At 47.5% G+C, this 14,524-nt stretch overlaps 1 protein-coding gene across 1 annotated transcript in view; it reads right to left on the reverse strand.

Moving 5' to 3' along the window:
• Nucleotides 1–14,524, reverse strand: part of LOC139279602 (potassium voltage-gated channel subfamily KQT member 4-like) — a 624,511-nt gene that overhangs the window by 258,443 nt on the left and 351,544 nt on the right. Inside the window, exon 2 of the mRNA XM_070898720.1 lies at nt 2,784–2,874. Within this exon, the coding sequence (XP_070754821.1) occupies nt 2,784–2,874 (91 nt within the window). The remainder of the gene's footprint in view (nt 1–2,783; nt 2,875–14,524) is intronic.

The following is a 14,524-nucleotide window of genomic DNA, read 5'->3' on the forward strand; positions in this document are numbered from 1 at the left end:
TAGTGTCAATCGTACTTCAAACGGAGACCGCTGTACAACAATTGGGTGTGAGAAGCCTGGCCAATTACCCCCTTCCCTACTGAACATTGTTGAAATCAGTAGTGGTGGTCCCAACACTGCCAACTGAGCAAAATACATACTACAGTTAATTTCCTTACATAAATGCAGCATTGTGCTTGTTGTTTATAAACACTGCGGCCAAAATTCTGGGTCTCAGGAAGATCCTTTAATGCCTGTTTACGATGGCCATTCCTAAAGATGGAATGGCCGCAGCTTTGGTGTCAACAGGCCGATCTGATCAAAATTCAGGCCTGGGATTTTTTGGCCTGGACCCCATCCTGCCCAAGTAGATGCACCGCCAATTTAAAATAAAATAAATACATACCCAGCCATTTTCAGCTGAATCCATCGATCCCCCACCGCATGGTGCCCCCAACAGGTTTCTCTGTCAGTGCACCGTTAAAGGGGTGGGCCCACTGTCGGTGCACCCTTAAAGGGGAGGGCCCACTGCCGCGGCCGCAATGGAAGAATATTTGCCAGCCAACTTGCCAATCAGCCGGCAAAATACTGCCCCTGGGTTCGGCCGGGCCGCCAACGGGCAGCCTGGCACCCCTTCTTGGCCCGGCCAAAACCCTCCCTGGTGGCCCAGTGGCCAAAGATAAGAAACGATCGCATCTCTCCCCTTTAATGGAGGGGAGAGAGCGTGGTGACGCACACCGCTGTGACATCACCACATGATTGACAGCGGCGGATGGCCCAAACGCCTCATTTTCAGCCAGTCAGCCTGGCTTTGAGTCTAAGGTCCCCTCCACCCTCCGCCCCATTATGATCCAGTTCCTGTAGGTCTTTGAAAAAAATTCTGAAAATGGATCTACGCACCGCACCAAGAGTTCCAGCGGTGAGCAATGGCTAACAACTCATTGTGGTGCACCTGAATTTCAACCCACTGGGTCAGTCAGGTATCCTGAAGTGTTTGAAGGGACTGTTACAAATGATGAGGGGGAAGGGATGGATTGGCTGCTAGACAGCTAACTCAGCACAGACTGGACCCCTCCTTATTCAGCTAACACTATCTACAGCCCCTGTGAACAACACATGTTTATCTTGTTTTTCCATAGGATGGTGCCTGAGATGCACAGTTTGTGACTAAAATCCTCACACCCTGAATGTGTCGAAGGGGTACCCCTCTGCTGATTACCAAACCGATGTGGGTGGAAACGCGCAGGTTTCTCATTCTTTTTCAAGCTCTAATTGGCATTTCTGATTTATTACTTAATTAGGTTCTGGGCTTTACTGGATATGCAAATTTTGAAATTCCTAATTAAGACAGAGACAGGCAGGAATCTGGTGCCAAGTCTGCGTGGGAGAGATTCCCCTTACACAGCAGAAAGATCGTTATACAATTGGAGGCACTGTACTATTTACTGGAACTTCCTGGGCAGGTTTTACTATCGTCAGCAACATACTTACTACAGTTAATATTCCTCACATAAAGGGAGCATTTTGCCTACTGTTTATAAACACTGGATTAGTCAGGTGTCCGTAAGTGTTTAAAGAGATCTTTACAAGTGATGAGGGGGAAGGGAAGGATTGGTTGCAAGGCGGAAAGCTGGACAGAAGAGGAATGATTCACTCCCGTCTGGTACTGTACGGCCCATATGTGTCTCAGTGTCAGCTCCTGTACATGTACAGAGATATGTCAGCTCCTACAGGCAGACCTGCAGCCTCACATCGGCACCAGGACTGCGCTGCCCTTCGCACTTAGGGTCAGTGTGGTGCTGACCTTCTATGCCTCCAGCTCCTTCCAGGCTGCATCAGGGGACATAAGCAGCGCCTCTCAATTCGCTGCACGTTGCTGCATCCGCGACGTCACACAGGCTCTCTACAGCTGCAGAATGGACTTCAGTGTCAGCTGTGGCTCAGTGGGTAGCACACTCGCCTCTGAGTCAGAAGGTTGTGGGCTCAAGTCCCACTCCAGGTGCTTGCGCAGATAAATCTAAGCTGACGCTCCAGTCGAGTGCTGAGGGAGTGCTGCCCTGTTGGACGTACTATCAGGGGCTGCGCTACTGAGCATCAGCAGCCAATGAAGAACTGCTAGCTGCCCATTCGGTGCCGCTCTCTATATTTCTTTTCCAGTTGCTCCAGTTAGGTTATGGGAAGAATCCCGCACCCCAGGACCTGAATGAGCTTTGCGCACATTGAGCACACCACACGCTGGTGGCTGCGTTGGGACACCTTGTGCATGAAACACGTACAGTCGGCCTCAGGTCCTTGCACAATAATGCAGGACACAAAGTTTGGGGGTCCTGCCACTGCATCATCAGCCACAGTGAGCATCACAGCTCAGCCCAACCCTATTGTCAGTCAGTGGCCGCACGCATACAATTTCCAGGAAGAATCAATGCACACTGATCAGGAGCAGGAACCAGGGCTGATTTCTTTCCGTCTTGTGCCAGTTATCAAGATTTTACCATGGCCTGGCTCAGATCTTATAACTGGGCATAGATGAGCAATTGAAGATGGGACCTTCTAGTGTATCCGTGCCACTGGGTGGTGTCTAACCCACTGGATCATTGAGAAGATGATAACCTGAGCAGACAATTACATGTGGCCTTACCTGTCACACTAATGTGTGCCCTCGGCTGTGGCATGCTTCTGGTTACTGCTCCAGCCATTCCATTCTCAATCAGTTATAATAAGTTCAAAAATGACAGAAAGTAAAAAGGCTAATTACATTTATACACAGTTAAAAGTTCCCCGCTGATCCCATCCATCCCTCTTACCAGGATGAAGAGTCCGGAGTTTGCGATATCCTGGTGAGTGGGTATAGTGGAGAACACTGACAGCACAAGACAGCTGAACACCAGCAGGAATCTGTTGGAGATAAAGAGAAGATAAATAAATCAAGCACAGGAGATGTGGATCACAATCCTAACTGTGCCAGTGTTCACCTCACCAACCCAACAATTCCCAACATTCAGACAACTAGACTAGACAGCAAAACTCAGCAAACAAGTATTAGGATCTGACGAAGGGTCATCGACCTGAAACGTTAGCTCAGTTTCACTCTCCACAGATGCTGCCTCACCCGCTGAGTATTTCCAGCATTTTCTGTTTTTATATTAGGATGTTGTACTGACCTGGCATTTGCTGGAGTATAATTACCAGTGATCATCTATTATATAATACAGTGCTGGAGTATGTTTACCTGGGATTATTGTATAATAGACACAGTGCTGGAGTATGTTTACCTGGGATTATTGTATAATAGACACTGTGCTGGAGTATGTTTACCTGGGATTATTGTATAATAGACACTGTGCTGGAGTATGTTTACCTGGGATTATTGTATAATAGACACTGTGCTGGAGTATGTTTACCTGGGATTATTGTATAATAGACACTGTGCTGGAGTATGTTTACCTGGGATTATTGTATAATATATACTGTGCTGGAGTATGTTTACCTGGGATTATTGTATAATAGACACTGTGTTGGAGTATGTTTACCTGGGATTATTGTATAATATATACTGTGCTGGAGTATGTTTACCTGGGATTATTGTATAATAGACATTGTGCTGGAGTATGTTTACCTGGGATTATTGTATAATAGACACTGTGCTGGAGTATGTTTACCTGGGATTATTGTATAATAGACACTGTGCTGGAGTATGTTTACCTGGGATTATTGTATAATATATGCTGTGCTGGAGTATGTTTACCTGGGATTATTATATAATAGACACTGTGCTGGAGTATGTTTACCTGGGATTATTGTATAATAGACACTGTGCTGGAATATGTTTACCTGGGATTGTTGTATAATAGTCACTGTGCTGGAGTATGTTTACCTGGGATTATTGTATAATAGACACTGTGTTGGAGTATGTTTACCTGGGATTATTGTAGAATAGACACTGTGCTGGAGAATGTTTACCTGGGATTATTGTATAATATATACTGTGCTGGAGTATGTTTACCTGGGATTATTGTATAATAGACACTGTGTTGGAGTATGTTTACCTGGGATTATTGTATAATATATACTGTGCTGGAGTATGTTTACCTGGGATTATTGTATAATAGACATTGTGCTGGAGTATGTTTACCTGGGATTATTGTATAATAGACACTGTGCTGGAGTATGTTTACCTGGGATTATTGTATAATATATACTGTGCTGGAGTACGTTTACCTGGGATTATTGTATAATAGACATTGTGCTGGAGTACGTTTTCCTGGGATTATAGTATAATGTATACTGTGCTAGAGTACGTTTATCCCGATTATATAATAAACACTGAAAGATTGCAATTATCAGAGACTGGTATAAAATATGACCTGCAGTCTTTAAAAAACGTCGTTTCACCATACATATCTGGTAATGATGCTGCGCGATACTATCAAACAAACCCAATAGAGTCCCATCAAGTTGATGTGAGCCTTGGCTTAATGGTAGCACTCTCACCACTAGTAGTAAGGTTGTGGGTCAAAGTCCCACTCTAGAGACTTTAGGCTGCCATTCCAGGACAGGACTGAAGGTCTCCACTCTCACAGGTGCCATCTTTAGACGAGACATTAAACCGAAGCCTCATCTGCCCTTTCAGATGGTCTTAAACGATCCCACATCAATATTTCCATTAAGTGAAGGGGAGTCCTCTCTGCGATTAGAGTCATTTCTGTAAGGGCCCGACATCAAATATATCTCAATCCAGTTAGAAGTAGGTATGCACAACACAAATTAATACTAATTACCAAATCCAATCAGAGGCTAAGGGTTATTAATGTAGAAAATAAGGGGTGGCGGCTAAAGCACATTGGTTCCCCCATTTTGCTGAGTTATTCCCGGTAGAGTAGTAAATATCCTTCAGTGCATTCACAGGGCTCATCAGGGGAAGTACCCTTTATATTAATGCACCACTGCCATGATGTGAACCTCACTGTCTCACACACTGTAAAGTCTTTGCAGTACCTGCCCCTTCTCTATGTTCCAGGCCATGGTGTGGGTTGATGAAGCCACCTGAACAGTGGAGGCTCAGTTCACCAGTCGTGCCCTGCACATGCAAGTGTCGCACACCTTCTTGTTCCCGACTCAGTCTCACAACTCCTCGCACTACCTTTTCACTCTTCATATGCGTTTGCAAAACATCAGCCTGAGCCGCAATCCTAGCTGGCTCTCACCTCCTCCCACCATTCCTAAATGCTCTGTGTGCAGTCACACAGATTCTAATGGACATCTAAACACTTTCAGACAGTAGGAGCTACACTACTATAGAAGATACGTGTGCCACACGATGAGCTGCACACTCATTCACACTCACTGCATTATTGCAGGTGAAATTGGCGTATAATCGCCCGGAGCAGTAGTGCCCCGGAGGTGGGGAGCCTCATGTACAGGACCTCACTGTGGTGGATCGAGAGTCCACAGCCCTGGATACACCAGTTGGCGCGGTGGATACTGACGGTATGTGAATGGCGTTTGCGACTTACGTGTGTTCCGTGATATTTGGTAGCAAATGGCCTACGCCCTTTATATATAAATGTCCAATGCCACCTTCCTCTTATCTCCCAGCCCCCTCCCCTGCTGCTAACCAGCGTCTGTTGCTTTGTGCTTACAGATGATGAGCCAGAAGCGTGGCAGCCTGCCTGTGATCCCTCTACATCGGGCGACGGGAGAGATGGTGAGGAAGAGGATGACAGTTTGATCACAGAGTGGGACACTCCATCAGTCCCACCGAGCGGGGACCCTGAATTCCTGGAGTTTGAGGCTCCTGGCCCCAGTGGCCTACAGCAATACACAGCACGAGGGGAAGCTCAGAGACCAGCTCCCTGGAGGGTTCGTTGGTCCAGGAGTCCTGCTGAGAGATAGGCAGATGTGGATCTGGACTTGGAGGCCATGTCCAGGGATTCCATGCAAATGCACCGCAAGCTCATGGGTGCATTGGAGAAGGTCCCACAGAGCATAGATGCACTTGCTCTGGGGTTGGGGGAGGCCGCCTCAAGCATTGCCCATGCCTCTTAGGCATCCACCGAGCCAATCCTTGCCCGCTTACAGAGGGAGATGGGCTCAATGGGCGACAGTGGAGTCCCAGAGGGAATGCCTCGTGCCATGGTTGACATGGCAGCAGCTATCGCTTATAAACCAGTCAGCTTAACATCGGTGGTAGGAAAAATAATGGAATCCCCACTGAAGGAGAAAATTGAAGAACATCTAGAAACCAAAAATATAATAATGAATAGGCAGCATGGATTTCAAAAGGGAAAGTCTTGCTTGACCAACATCGTTGAATTTTTTGAAGAGGTAACAGAGAGAGTAGACAAGGGTAATGCAGTAGATGTAATTTATCTAGATTTTTAAAAGGCCTTCGATAAGGTACCCCATAATAGACTGATGAACCAGGTCAGAGAATGCGGAGTCAGGGGACAAGTAGCAGAATGGATCGCTCGCTGGCTTCAAGACAGAAAGCAGAGAGTAGGGGTAAAGGGCAGCTATTCATGGTGGCAGAAGGTGGGTAGTGCTGTTCCACAAGGATCAGTGCTGGGACCACTGTTTTCACAATTTATATTAATAATTTAGACTTTGGAATCAAAAACACAATTTCTAAATTTGCGGATGACACCAAATTGGGGGATAGTCAATACTGAGGAGGACTGCAACACATTACAGGAGGACATTAATAAACTTGCAGAATGGGCAAATAATTGGCAAATGAAGCTCAACACAGATAAATGTGAGGTATTACATTTTGGTAAGGAAAATAGGGAGGTCATATATTGGAAAGTACGAATCTAAATGGGGTAGAGGAGCAAAGGGATCTCGGAGTACAAATACATAAATCACTAAAAGTTGCGACACAGGTTAGCAAGGCCATAAAAAAAGCAAACCAAGCACTAGGGTTTATTTCTAGAGAGACAGAATTGAAAAGTCAGGAAGTTATGCTGAACCTGTATAGAACCTTGGTTAGACCACACAGAGCACTGCGTATAGTTCTGGTCACCATATTATAAAAGGAATATAGAGGCATTGCAGAGGGTGCAGAGAAGATTTACAAGGATGATATCAGAAATGCGAGGGTATATATATATCAGGAAAGGATGAACAGGCTGGGTCTCTTTTCTCTTGAAAAATGAAGGCTGAGGGGTGACCTATTAGAGGTCTTTAAAATCATGAAAGGTTTTGATAGAGTGGATACAGAGAGAATGTTTCCACTTGTGGGGAAGAGCATAACTAGAGGACATCAATATAAGATAGTTACCAAGAAATCCAATAGGGAATTCAGGAGGAAGTTCTTTACCCAGAGTGGTGAGAATGTGGAACTTGCTGCCACAGGGAGTGGCTGAGGCGAATAGTATTGGTGCATTTAAGCGGAGGCTGGATAAGCACATGAGGGAGAAGGCAACAGAGATTTATGCTGATGGCGTGTAGCACTATGATGTAGACAGGGCCCTCCCCCTTCATTAAAGGAGAGGGCCAAGCTGCCAACTCTGCGGGTTCGTCCCTGGACCAGAGGAGAGTGCAGTGCCGTGGCACCAGCCCAGTACTTCCCCCTGAAACAGTCGCTGTCATTGCACAGTGCAGCTTCAGGGGGAGCTCCACAATTTTGGCTCCGGGGTGAAAACGGGTCGCTGCGTTATCATCACCAATGGAGCTCGGTGCTACCGGTTACCGCTGCTGCGGAATTCAGCAGGGGTCGTTAGCGGCGCCACGTCCGGGCGAAACATTGTTTGCGTCCCCAGGGGGCGCTAATGGGAGGCGCAAACAACCTGAATTTCTCCCCGCTAAGAGTTTACCATAACTGATATTCAGCTCACTGGTGTATTGTCACTCGGTGTATCCGTTTCTCCCTTAATTGAACAAGGGTACGATATCGCCCACTCTCCAAACTCATAGCACAATTTGTATATTTAAAGAGAATTCAATCATTGTGGCCAGTCCCTCTCATGTCCTCTCTGACTTTCGTCAACAGCCTGGGTCCATGGCATTTTGCTAATTTTTTTATCTCTAACAGTTGTTCCACTTTCTCCTGCAGTCCACCTATGTTATCATTTCCACCATCATTTGTACAAACTGGTGCAAGATATTTATTTAATAACTTCATCCTATCTTCATAATTAGACGCTTAACACAAAAGAAAAATACTGCGGATGCTGAAAATCTGAAGTAAAAACAAGAAGTGCTGGATACAGTCAGCAGGTCAGGCAGCATGTGTGGTGAGAGAACCAAAACTAACCTTTCAGGTCAATGACCTTTCATCACAATATGTAATCTTCAAGCATTTCCGGGGCAATTAAAGCACGGGTTAGACACAGAACATAGGAGCAGGAGTCGGTCATTTAGCCCCTCGAGCCTTGATTCAATGAGATCATGGGTGATCTGCGATCTAACTCCTTTGGCCCATATCCCTGGATACCCTTGGTTAACAAAAATCTATCAATCTTTAATTTTAAATTAATAATTGATCTAGCATCATTTGCCGTTTGCGGAAGAGTTCCAACCTTGAACCACCCTGTGTGTGTAGAAGTGTTTAATTTCACTCCTGAAAGGTCTGGCTCTAATTTTTAGACTCTGCCCCTAGTCCCAGTCTCCCCAACCAGCGGGAATAGCTTCTTTCTATCCACCCAATCTGTTGCCCTTAATATCCTGAAAACTTCGATCAAATCACCCCTTAACTTTCTAAATTAAAGGAAATACAATCCTAGTTTGTCTAATCTCTCCTCGTAACTTGGAGTCCGGGTATCATTCTGTCATTCTGCTAAAGCTGTGCTGCACTCCCTCCAAGGCCAATATATCCTCCCTAAGGTATGGTGCCCAGAACTGCTCACAGTGCTCCAGGAGTGGTCTAACCAGGGCTTTGTACAGCTGCAGCATAACTTCTACCCTCTGTATTCTCGTCCTCCAGATATAAAGGCCAGCATCCCATTAGCCTTTTTGATTATTTTCTGTACCTATTTATGATATTTTAATGATCTATGTACCTGAAGGAAAGACTTGTATTTCACGACCACTGAATGTCCTAAAGCGCTTTACAGCCAATGAAGTACTTTTGGAGTGTAGTCACTGTTGTAATGGAGTGGAGCTAACCTACAGAACCAGTGGGTAGCTATTCAACCTTCGCTGTCTCCAGGCCAGGTCCAAGACCACTCCAACCTCTGTCGTCGAGCTACAGTACACGGACGACGTCTGCATCTGTGCACACACAGAGGCTGAACCCCAGGACATAGTCGACGTATTTACCGAGGCTTATGAAAGCATGGGCCTTACGCTAAACATCAGTAAGACAAAGGTCCTCCACCAGCCTGTCCTTGCCGCACAGCACTGTCCCCCAGTCATCAAGATCCACGGCGCGGCCCTGGACAACGTGGACCACTTCCCTTATCTCGGGAGCTGATTATCAACAAGAGCAGGCATTGATGATGAGATCCAACACCGCCTCCAGTGCGCCAGTGCAGCCTTCGGCTGCCTGAGGAAAGGAGTGTTTGAAGATCAGTCCCTCAAAACTGTCACCAAGCTCATGGTCTACAGGGCTGTAGAAATACCTGCCCTCCTGTATGGCTCAGAGACACGGACCGTGTACAGTAGACACCTCAAGTCGCTGGAGAAATACCACCAAAGATGTCTCCGCAAGATCCTACAAATCCCCTGGGAGGACAGACGCACAAACGTTAGCGCCCTCGTCCAGGCCAACATCCCAGCGTTGAAGCACTGATCACATTTGATCAGCTCCGCTGGGCAGGCCACATAGTTCGCATGCCAGACACGAGACTCCTAAAGCAAGGGCTCTACTCGGAACTCGTCCACGGCAAATGAGCCAAAGGCAGGCAGAGGAAACGTTACAAGGACATCCTCAAAGCCTCCCTGATAAAGTGCGACATCCCCAATGACACCTGGGAGTCCTTGGCCATAGACCGCCCTAAGTGGAGGAAGTGCATTCGGGAGGGTGCTGAACTCCTCGAGTATCGACGCCGAGAGCATGCAGAAACCAAGTGCAGGCAGCGGAAGGAGCATGCAGCAAACGAGGCTCCCCACCCACCCTTTCCCTCAATGACAATCTGTCCCACCTGTGACAGAAACTATGGTTCTCGTATTGGACTGTTCAGCCACCTAAGGACTCATGCTAAGAGTGGAAGCAAGTCTTCCTCGATCCCGAGGGACTGCCTCTGAATGTAGGAAATGAGGCAGACAATTTGCACACAGCAAGCTCCCACAAACAGCAATGTGATAATGAGCAGACAATCTGTTTTTGTTAGGTTGATTGAGGGATAAATATTGACCAGGACACCGGGGATAACTCCCCTGCTCTTCTTCGAAATAGTGCCCTGGGATCTTTTACGTCTATCTGAGAGAGCAGGCGGGGTCTCGGTTTAATGTCTCATTAAAGAGTATCTGCCTCAGCACTGCACTGGAGTGTCAGCTTAGAATGGCCCACTCCTGCTCCTAATTCTTATGTTCTTGTATTCTAATCGTGCCCTCCCCAGCTGAAGAGTCCCATTCACGGCGACAGTCCACCACTAACCCGCTGCTGACAGCTGGTCTCAGCTCTCCGCACACGCCTGCTGCAAACTTGGCCTTACACTCACATCGCAAACTCCGTTCCCCAGCCACCTACTCCATCCCTCTCCATAACCACTGTCTCAGGCTCCTCACAACCTTGGCATCCTATTTGATCCCGCGATGGGCTTCTGACTGAATATCTGTTCCATCACCCTGACCGTCGACTTCCACCCGTGCCTCAGCTCATCTGCTGCTGAAACCCTTATCCATGCCTTTCTTACCTCTAGACTTCACGTTTCCAATACACTGATTGGCCTCCCATCTTAGACCTTCTTAAATTTCTGCTCATCCAAAGCTTTGCTGTCCATGTCCTAACTCGCACCAAGTCCCATTCACCATCACCCCTGTGCTCGCTGTTCATGTCCTAACTCGCACCAAGTCCCATTCACCATCACCCCTGTGCTCGCTGTTCATGTCCTAACTCGCACCAAGTCCCATTCACCATCATCCCTGTGCTCGCTGTTCATGTCCTAACTTGCACCAAGTCCCATTCGCCATCACCCCCGTGCTCGCTGCCCGTATCCTAACCCGCACCAAGTCCCATTCACCATCACCTCTGTGCTCGCTGTTCATGTCCTAACTCGCACCAAGTCCCATTCACCATCACCCCTGTGCCCACTGCCCCATGTCCTAACCCGCACCAAGTCCCATTCACCATCACCTCTGTGCTCGCTGTTCATGTCCTAACTCGCACCAAGTCCCATTCACCATCACCCCTGTGCTCGCTGCCCGTGTCCTAACCTGCACCAAGTCCCATTCACCATCACCCCTGTGCCCACTGCCCCATGTCCTAACCCGCACCAAGTCCCATTCACCATCACCCCTGTGCCCACTGCCCCATGTCCTAACTCACACCAAGTCCCATTCACCATCATCCCTGTGCTCGCTGACCTACATTGGCTCCCAGACCAGCAACACCTCACTTTTAAAATTCTCATCCTTGTTTTCAAATCCCTCATGGCATCACCCCTTCCTATCTCTGTAACCTCCTCCAGCCCTACAACCCTCTGAGATCTTTGCGTTCCTCCAATTCTGGCCTCCTGAACATCCCCGATTTTAATTGCTCCACCATTGGTGGCCGTGTTTCAATTGCCTAGGCCCTAAGCTCTGGAATTCTCTCTCTAAACCTCTCCGTCTCTCTACCTCTCTCTCCTCATTTAAGATGCTTTTTAAAACCAATGTCTTTAACCAAGGTTTTGACGTCTGTCCTAGGTTTGGTGTCAAATCCTGTTTAATAACACTCTGTGAAGCGCTTTGGGATATTCTACTACGTTAAAGATGCTATATAAATACATATATGTTTTAATATTTATTTGAGAGAGAAGTGCACTTTATATTTTAACTGGTTTATGCCAATTAGTAATGAACCTACACCAGTGGATGTCAAACAATGGAGGCAGTGATGCCTAAGGTTGTCGAATACCAGGTAGTATAATAAATGACTCATCTGCTTTACAGAATAACAACACAACTATTTTAAGTTGCACCTGTAAATCAGGGTTAAAGGGGGGCACTAAAACCGCCAAACTTAAACAAATTATACTTTAGATAGTAAACTTGAATCAAATTAAAATTTGGTTGCCGGGGGTGATGATGTACTCCAGTCCCTCCGGCGCCCACCTCTTGCGGAAGGCCATGAGCATACCGGTGGACACCGCGTGCTCCATCTCCAGGGACACCCTGGCTCGGATGTAACCGCAAAAGAGAGGCAGGCAGTCGGGCTGAACAACCCCCTCGATCGCCTGCTGCCTGGACCGGCTGATGGCCAAGCATAACAATACATTGCTAATTAGTTTTATTTGATAACAGTAAACTTAACAAGCTGGTAAGCATCAAATAAGAGAATGGATTTGGAACTTTTATTTTCAGTCTGCAAGAAGTATTTTTCATATCACTTAAACAACAAAAGTTCACAGACATGAAGGAAGTTATTTTTGGCCAAATGGTGAAAACATGTTGATTAGATGCAATTCTCCAAGAGGTGTATATGTGGCTGCACTCACCCACATGCACTGAAGGTGTGCAGTGCGCTGGCTGGGGGAACGTGCGCTGCACCTAATCCTGCCCGTGTTATCATTGCAGCCTCTCATGAACAATATCCACTTCATCCCCTGGAGCAAGTGCAAGCTGAGAAACAGCTACCTTGGCCCCCGGAGGAAGAGGAGGAGGAGAGTGAGGATGAATGCACTGCCTCAATGGCTACCACTGTCGCAGGAACCTGTTCATAGTCTGGCACCATGCGTAACTTACAGGCTAGATTATAAGTGATCCTGACAGTGGGACGCACCGGGCAGTCGTGTGCAACAGCCACACAGGATGGAAGGCACACCACAGGTGCCACCTTGCTGAGGGGGCTGCAGAGCAGACAGGTGAGGACCTCACAGGGTCAAGCTTCATAGGAAGGCTCACGTTAACTCTGTTTCTCTCTCCACAGATGCTGCCTTACCCGCTGAGATTTCCAGCATTTTCTGTTTTTATTTCAGAAGAAAGCTGATGGGTGCAACATGCCAAATGCTTGGTGTAATGGAGAGTCTTCCTGAAAGTTTACGGGCCGTGGCTAGGGGCTTGGAGGAGTCCACCTCCACCTTGGCGTGTGGCTTGATGGAGTGCCTGGAACCCAGCCTGTCCACCACGGAGAGGCTGGCCAATCCAGCCAGTGACCTGTGGAGCCCGACATCATGCAGCGTCCAATGCAGTTATTGCAGCTTGCCTGGAACACCAACAGCTTGCCTGGAATGACAGAGTCCTGCTATTGAGCTCAAACAGCTTCTATTGCACTACTTCCATGGAACGGCAAGCTGCTGCAATGGAAGCTCAGGCAGTTGCCATGGTGGCTCTGGGCTCCTCGGTTGGAAGGGGCTTGCACAGTGTCTCCAGACTGTCCTCCAGCAGATCACTGGGTGGGCTGAACAGAGATCCTGAGGTAGTGGTGTGGGAATCGTGGAGCAGGAACAACTGGCCTCTCTCTGGATGCCACAATTGCCTGTCACTGTGCCATTGCCCATGCCATTGTCCATCAGCCAGGTGGCCCAGACTGCTGAAGCCTATGTTGAGATGGTGCAGATTGAGGCAGGGCCATCTGGGCACCTTCTCGCCCGAGTACAGCAGGACATGTCCTCACCGGTCAAGGCATCTAAACCTCTGCTTCAGAACCCCAATAGTCTGCGCAGTGATATTCCTGACAGCTGAGTGGCTCTCATTGTATGAGTGCTCAGCTGGCATTTGGGGGTTTCTTGGGGGAGTCATGAGCCATGGTATCAGAGGATACCCTTTGTCACCTAGTGGCCAGTCATGTACATTGCATTGGGCCTCAAAGATCTGTGGGATGGATTACTGTCTCATTATAAACGCATTGTGGCAGCTCCCTGGATATCAAGCATGATGCGCTGCCGGTGGTCACAGATATTGAGGGAATGGAATCCCTTCCAGTTTCTCAACACCTCCCAGTTTAAATGAGGGTCTCGCATGGCCATATGTGCAGTCAATGGCTCCAAGGATTGTAGAGAATTCCACAATCCTGCCAAATCCTAGAGCTCTTTGCCTCTAGTCTTCTCTGGCAATAGGTAACAATATATAGACATTCCTCAGCATATTATTTTTATTCATTCACGGAATGTGGACATCGCTGGGAAGGCCAGCATTTATTGCCCATTCCTAACGACCCTTGAGAAGGTGGTGGTGAGCCGCCTTCTTGAATACAAGAGTGTCTCGCTGGGCCATGTCAGAGGGCAGTTAAGGGTCAACCACATTGCTGCGGGTCTGGAGTCACATATAGGCCAGACTGGGTAAGGGCGGCAGATTTCCTTCCCTAAAGGACATTAGTGAACCAGATGGGCGTTTAGGACAATTTCATGGCGGTTTCATTGTCACCATTACTGATACTAGCTTTTTTATTTATTCAGAGTTTTATTTAATTAATTGAATTTAAATTCCCCAGCTACTGTGGTGGGATTTGAACTCATGTCTCTGG

This window comes from Pristiophorus japonicus, chromosome 14 (genome assembly GCF_044704955.1).
Source record: "Pristiophorus japonicus isolate sPriJap1 chromosome 14, sPriJap1.hap1, whole genome shotgun sequence".
Lineage (NCBI taxonomy): Eukaryota > Metazoa > Chordata > Chondrichthyes > Pristiophoridae > Pristiophorus > Pristiophorus japonicus.